Source organism: Trichosurus vulpecula, chromosome 3, assembly GCF_011100635.1.
Source record: "Trichosurus vulpecula isolate mTriVul1 chromosome 3, mTriVul1.pri, whole genome shotgun sequence".
NCBI classification, from domain to species: Eukaryota; Metazoa; Chordata; class Mammalia; order Diprotodontia; family Phalangeridae; genus Trichosurus; species Trichosurus vulpecula.
This window is the reverse complement of record NC_050575.1, coordinates 102,549,465-102,556,628: the sequence shown is the minus strand read 5'-3', so window position 1 is coordinate 102,556,628 and position 7,164 is coordinate 102,549,465. Positions and strand designations below refer to the sequence as shown.

At 48.4% G+C, this 7,164-nt stretch overlaps 1 protein-coding gene across 7 annotated transcripts in view; it reads right to left on the bottom strand.

Moving 5' to 3' along the window:
• Positions 1-437: 437 nt before the first annotated feature.
• The window catches only part of DLGAP4 (DLG associated protein 4), a 102,495-nt gene continuing 95,768 nt past the window's right edge, over positions 438-7,164 (bottom strand). For all 7 annotated transcript variants that reach the window (XM_036750551.1, XM_036750552.1, XM_036750555.1 and 4 more), the window contains 3 exons: positions 6,728-6,819; positions 4,471-4,623; positions 438-2,537 (listed from right to left, as the gene is read on the bottom strand). In XM_036750551.1, coding sequence (XP_036606446.1) covers positions 2,319-2,537; positions 4,471-4,623; positions 6,728-6,819 — 464 coding nt within the window. In that variant the 3' untranslated portion in view covers positions 438-2,318. The remainder of the gene's footprint in view (positions 2,538-4,470; positions 4,624-6,727; positions 6,820-7,164) is intronic.

The window sequence follows — 7,164 nt, the reverse complement described above, 5'->3', positions numbered from 1 at the left end:
TACAGAAGCAGCCACCTCCACTATCCGGTAAATAGGCCAACAGAGAAAGCCCTTTTGAATCTGTTAGCCCCAGGTGCCTTTTTGCAGAACAGCTCTAAATGGCCTGATTTCTCCTTAAAACATTGCTCTAGCAAACCCAGGCTCCCATCCTCACTTTCTGCCCCCTTCCAGTAACTGGTGCAGTGGGCTAGGCTCACTGGGCACCTGGAGCAAGGAAGGGCCCTGGGAGAGTGTCTGTCACTTTGCAAACTACAAAGGGTTCATAGGAACTATGGTTGGATCTTCCATCAGAGATAAGCCCTTACAGCTCAGGGTGGGGCCAGGGCAACGCAGCTCAGAGCATCCCCCCCATCCCTCATAGCTCCAGCCTGGCCCCAGTTTTGGGGCAACCCCTCCCACCAACTCCCCCTCCCCAATAACAGCAATGAGGTCAGTCATACACGTGACCCTATTTATTCTCACAACATGCCTGTGAGGTAGGGAGGGGCGGGGACTATCCCCATTGTACAGAGGAGGAAATTAGAGGCACACAGAGGTCGAGTGACTTGCCCAAGGTCACAGAAAGTGGCAGAGCTGGGGGTTGGAACCCAGGCCTCCTGACTCCTTCCAGTGCTCATTGCGTGTGACGAGGCCTACACAGAGAAGCCTGCAATGCCATATAGACATATACATAGTATACAGCATTGGCGGGGGGGGGCACCAAGTGCACATGGTCTCCCGATTCCGGGCTCCTGGGCTGGTTTTTTTTTTCCTGGGATGAGGGGCTGAAGGAGCCACCGGACACTGTCCATCCCAGCAGGGGAGCCCAGGGATCCGTTCGAGTGCCGGCAGTTCAGTGCCACTGTGAGGGGCTTCAGTTAGAAAACCTGAAATGGGAAGGGTCCACCTGTCTGCCTGCCCCTCCTTCCCCCCCTAGGCACGGGCTACAAAGGGGAAAAGCTGCTAACACCAAGGTATGGATTTTTACACTCACTCTTACACACGCCTAGATATTGTACATGTAAAAATAGATGCTCTTCATACACCCATGTCCCACTTGGTGCCTTGAGGCCTCCTGTGCACATGTGTATGGGGGCGCACATGCGTGTGTCTATGTGCGCAAAATATACCACTCCTACGGGGAGGGGAAGGGGTCTATGTGCATATGTACACACAACGTCCGCAACCAGGCGTGACGGGAGCCCCAGCTGTCCCTCCCCGCTGGGGACTCCATCTGTCTGTAATACCTGTGGCTGGCTCAGTGTACACCCCACCACAATCAGCTTTCCCCCTTTCCTGCATTAGCTTCCTTTGCCAAGGAAGGGGAGGGTTGAAGAAAGGGGGCAGGAAGGTGGACGGTACATTCTTTAGCCTCCCAAGCAGGGCCTGGCCTTCGGGGAGGGTTCATAGGATGGAGAACTGAGAGACCTAACAGATTCAATCCATTCTCTCTATTTTTACAGGTAGGGCAGCTGAGGCCCAGAGGTGAGGTGACTTGTTTAAGGTCACTCAAGTAATAAGTGTCAGAGCTGAGATTTGAACCCAGGTCCACTGACTTCAAATCTATAACACTCTTTCCACTGCACCATGCCCCTCTGCAACTGGGAAAGAACTCTGTTCCGGCTCTCCACTCCTGGAAAGCTGCTTCCCATTAACCAAAAGACCAAGGACCATGCGTGGGGTGGGGGCCGCCACAGCATATCCACTCATCCCTCCCCATCCTCTTGTCCCTGCCCCTTCCTTCCCAGCCCTGATGGTAAGAAAAGAAAAAATACTGAGGGACAGAAAGGAGGGCTCTCACCAGGATGCCAACCCACCAGGAAGGCGGGAGCCTCTTAACCTCAGGGGAGGTCTTGGGGGAGGCAGGGCTGAGAGGAAGAGGTCAAAAACAAAGACTGAGGAATGAGGGAGGGAAGAGAGAGATGGGTGTGCCTGGGGCGATAGTGGCTGCTCAGGATTCTTGTTCTGTTCTGTAGCTTGTAAATAAAACTAATCATTTCTCATGAAACACAACAGGTAAAAAGATCCATAGTCTGGAGCCTGGGTGTGGGAGCTGCAGGAGTCTGTCTGTCCAGTCCACATGGCAATACTGCCTTCAGAAAGAGAAGACGGTCCTGTAGTTTGCTTGTCTGTTTCAATCTTCATCACTGAAAGCTGGGAAGAAGGGGAAGAGGAAAAAAAAGCCAAATTCGAGCCCTTTCATTAATTGGTAATTTTTGTTTTAAAGTTGGCTCCAGTGTCTCTAGACTGAATAATCACACTGAAGGGTGGGAGTATTTCATTTGCTCTTTAATGATTTAAAAATTGCTTGTGTTCCTTCCCTTTTCCGTTTTGTTGGCTCAAAGTCGGGTCTGGGCCTCCGGGACATAGATCTCAATGCTGTCCGCGCTCTCTGTCGCGGAGTTCTGCCGCACGGACGCGGCTCTCTTGGCGGCCAGGAGACGCTTTCGGGCTTCCTGGCGCTGCCTGTCCCCAGAGTCCGAGGCCTTGTCCCGGTTCAGAGCTGTTCGAGACTTGGCCGGCTTCTTTGGCACAGGAGGGGGAGGTTTCTTCTCTTCCTTTAGAGTAAGACAGTAAGGAGATAAAAGAGTAACATAAAGACGGCCGTCATGTGCACCCCATGCCGCCCCTTCCCCGCCCTTTTCCTCCCTTCCTCCCCCCACTCACCCCGTGGCTTCCACCCAATTGGTGGCTGGGCCACAAGCAACACACACAAGTAGCACAGGATGCAGGGGGGGGAAAGGGGGAGGGAGATGACGGCTGGGGGCAGTACCAAGTGCTTCTACAGGGTGCCAAATGCTAGGTTCCCCCTGGATTCCTCCCAGAGCAGAGCAGCTTGGAAGATCTAGAGCTGGAAGGGACCCTTAAAAAATCAACTGAGTCCAATACTCCCAATTTATGGGTGAGGAATCGAGGTCTAGATCATAGAAGGAATTTGCCTAGGGTCACAGGCAGTGAGTGGCTGAGCTGAGATCTGAATCATGGTCTTCTGATTCCAAATCTAGGGCTCATTTCCCTGTATCCTTGTGACCTTCAAGGCACCGATGTATTCTATTGGCTAATATTTGTTTGTTATTTTTGCATTAGCATTCGCTAACGGAGGCGGCATGGCTATGATCAGGGAGCCAGTCTTGCGGTCAAGAAGGCCCGAGTTCAGGTCTTTCCTCCCCCTGACACCATGGGGCCACAGGCAAATCACTTAACCTCCTGGAGCCTCAGGTAACTCTCTAAGACAAGAGTTCTTAACCTGGGGTCTGTGGATCGATTTCAAGGGGTCTATGGACTCGGAGGATAGGGAAAAAACTCTATTTTCACTAATCTTTGGTTTCCTTTATAATTACATGTATCTCAGGTAATAATGATGATAACAACTAACATTTATACAGGGTTTACTATGTGCCAGACACTGTGCTAAGCACCTGACAATTATCATCTCATCTGATCCTCACAACAACCCTGGGAGGAGGACCCCCATTTTATAGATGAGAAAACTGAGGCCAACAGAGGTGAAGTGACTTGCCCAGGGCCACACAGCTAGAAAGTGTCTGAGGCTCCGGTCTCTACGACACTGGATCTAGCACTCTATCCACCATGCCACCTGGCTGCCTTTTATGTCATGGACACCTTTCCATGACTGAAAAAGTTAGGAACCCTTGTTCTAAGACCATAAATTACAGATGCATGCTGATCTGCATCAGTGGAGGAAGTTTCTACACAGAGAACTTCCCAAACCAATGAGATGACAGATCTAGACTGCCCTCTCCCTGTAAAAATCATTAATGACACTGGCTTATAATTGAGTTTCTTTTTTTGTCTTTATCTTTGCCAGGTTTGGGAGATCAAGACTATATTTACTTCACAAGAAGGAACTCATAGTCTTTTATCATTCTCTACCCTAACAAACGAATGATTAACTCTTTGAAGATTTGGAAGAAATCACTTTTGAATCTGTCAGTTCCCAGTACCATTTTTGTAGAGCAGCTCTAAATGGCCTGATTTCTCCTTAAAAGATTGTTCTAGTTACATGAACAGATTACTTACTTGTTTTGTCAATTTGCAAGCCCCTCATTTTATGAAGTAGGAAATAGAGGCCCAGAGAGGGGGTTGGACCTCCCAAGGTCACACAGCAAGTCAGGTCAGAGTTGGGATTTGAACACAGGTTTCTCAAATCACCAAACAGGGCTCTAGCCACCTTATGGTGTTGCCGCCACCGTCCCAAGGGTGGGATTGTCCGTGCATAATATTGCAGCAGCCAAGACAGCACAAGTCACAAAGGAAGCCACAAGACAGAGCTTTGGGATGGGATGGGATGGGATGGAATGAGATGGCAGGAGAAGCATGGATTCCAGGAACAGAAATGGGTCTGCGTGGTCCTAGCTTAGAGACACATCGAGAACCGAGCCGAGCTGCACTGACCGATGGTAGAAAGTGTTATTTCCGACTAGGTCACAGCCCCTGGATTTCAGCCCCTCGGCAGTGCTCCATGCTCACCTTCTTCTCGGGGGGGTCCGCCAGCTGCCAGCTGTTTGCTTTAAGATGGTACAACTCATCAAACTTCATACTGATGTCTTCGATGGACAGCTGCAACAGGTCCCAAAACCCAGCCAAATCCTGGGCTGTGGGCCTGGGGTTGGAGTCAGGGTTCTACAAGGGTGAAGAAAGAGGGAGACTCAGAGGCTGTGCCCCCCACCCCCATCCCCACCCTTGGGGATCACATCAGAATAGGAACAAAGATGGCTTTTTTTTAAATTCATTTGTTTATTCATTCATTCACTGCACCAACAAACTGTTCAAGCAACAGAAAGGCAACATTCCTTATCCTCATCCAAGAATCTGCCCTGTGACTTCAGCCTAAGCTGCACTGGAAACTTTATGCATATATTCTCTTTGCTCAAGTTTCTGTCCAGACCAGTGTCTTTTCTGACCCTTTGTCAACAACAAGACTTTTCTGATGATCTGTTTCCCATTGTGCTTTCCCAACACCCATCTATCACAAAGTAGGAAAGCAATTCGGGGGGAAGGGGGCAGGCTGCGGGAGTACAGGAATAGAGGGATGAGAAGGTTACTCTGTGACTTTGGAAGAATCATTCCCCAACTCTTGAGCCTTATGCAAATGGCATCACAGGGATCATAGGGTTAGAGATGGAAGGGACCTCAGAGAATCATTTAGTGGAAACTAAGGTACAATGATACCCTGTGACTTGCCCAAGCTGCAAGGTGGCAGGGCTGGTATTTGTGACCAGGTCACATCTGAATCCCAAATTCTACATTCTTTCCATTTATTGGGGCATAATAACTCCTGTGCCCCACCTGTCAGGGCTACAGGGAAAACCCAAGGAGAGAGGGAGGACAGATATGATGATGCTTCATCAGTGGTGAAATTATAAAAAACAAAGCATCATAATTTATTTAATGATGATTTTTTAAAAAAAATTTTGACCAAATTGGTTAATTTCATCATTATAGGGAGCTATGCTAATAAGTATAACTTCCTCTGCCCAAAGTAGGTCTAGCACCTACTAGGTACCAAGAGCTGGAAATTCAACCTTAAGTTCCCGACTTCAAGGCCAGCTCTCCATCTGCCTCTCAATATAAATCTCAATATTCCTAACAACAGTTATTAATATTATTCCCCAGAAGGTCCCGCTTATGCTGGCCTGACTACCAGGAGCTCAGAACTAGCATGGGGGGGGGAGGGAGGTTTCACAGAAGATTTGTACAAGGGAAACAGTGAAACCAAAAGCCAGATGTAGCACATCTGGCTCTCTCCCCTCATTAATCATTACTGTGATTATTTCAAGTGTCATTAATAAGAGAGATAATAATGATATTATTTCCTCCTGTTTATCTTGTAATATTTAATAAGTGTTATCGTATCCACAGTCTCACTGGACCCTCACTGGACTCTTGCCAGGCAGGGCCAGGTTCATTAGCCCGATTTTTTCAGAAGGTGTAGGCCCAGAGAGGGGAGATCTGCCCATGGTTTACAGTGTCACCATGACTAGAATCCAAGTGAACTCACAGTTTAGGGCTGGGAAAGCTTAAAACTGCACTGTTTTTTGGGACAGCCTGAATACTGCCACCATTTGTTCACCTCCTTTTTAAGCGGGTGCCCTGAACAGAGCCTTTTTTGTCTCATCCTCCCAATGACTCCTTTCTTCTGGCCTTTCCCTTGTCCCTAATCTTGGCCTAACCTTATAGACCCCAGAGCTCAGCGTTCTTCCCAGTACTCTCACCACCCCCCTCCTGGGCTTGGTGGCTCAGAATCAGCCAGGAGGTCACTCCTAGGCCAGAAGACACAGTTACCAAAGTGAGGGTGGTCAATTGCTGACCAGTGGTATTCCATCGCAAGAATACAGTCCCTTGTGGGTAAGGCATTTCACTCATTACTCTCCTCCTTTTTCATTTTAGATGTTTCTGGTATTAGCAAGTTCACTGGCTCCAAGCGGGCCAGATTTCTTCCTCTGACATAAGGCAACAAAAGTCCAGCTCCTCCTCCCTCCCCCAGACTAATGGTTCTGGAATGTCTGAGTCACTTTAAAGACCCAGGATTTGTTGCGGACATTTCTTTTCCCCAGAGGAGAAAAGTGAGACCCTACAGCATCATTACCCAAAGGAAGAGCCTTAGTTTGGCAGCAAGCTAGTTGGAGGGACTTCTTATGAGGGAGCCAGATCCTGTTCCCGCCCCTCTATCTCCCAACCCAAGCTCACAGCAACTTCAAGGGCCACCAAGGGAATTCAGACTCACCAAGTTTTGGTCACAAAGACCCCGGAACTGCTGGAATTTCTGAGACATCAATAGCTGGGCACTACCAACAGCACTGAGGACTTTCCCTAAGACTGAGAAAAGAGAAGGAAGGTTGGTCCAGATCAAAACTAGTCAATCCCAGAGAAGGCCTGAGAAAGATATTGTATTAATTACCGTTATTATTATTCATAACAACTTATTTACAGTCTTAACATTTACAAAGCACATAGTCCATAATCTCATGAACTATGATGGACAGGTAACCCTTTTCACTCTTATTTTACAGATAAAGACCAAGGCTAAGAAGTTATGTGACTCGCCTAGCACCACATAGCTCATAAGTGTTAGAGCCAGAATTTAAACTCAGGTCTTCTGGCTTCAAGTCCAATGCTTCTCGGTTATGGCTCCGATCCTTATCCACTGCCTCGATGATGCCA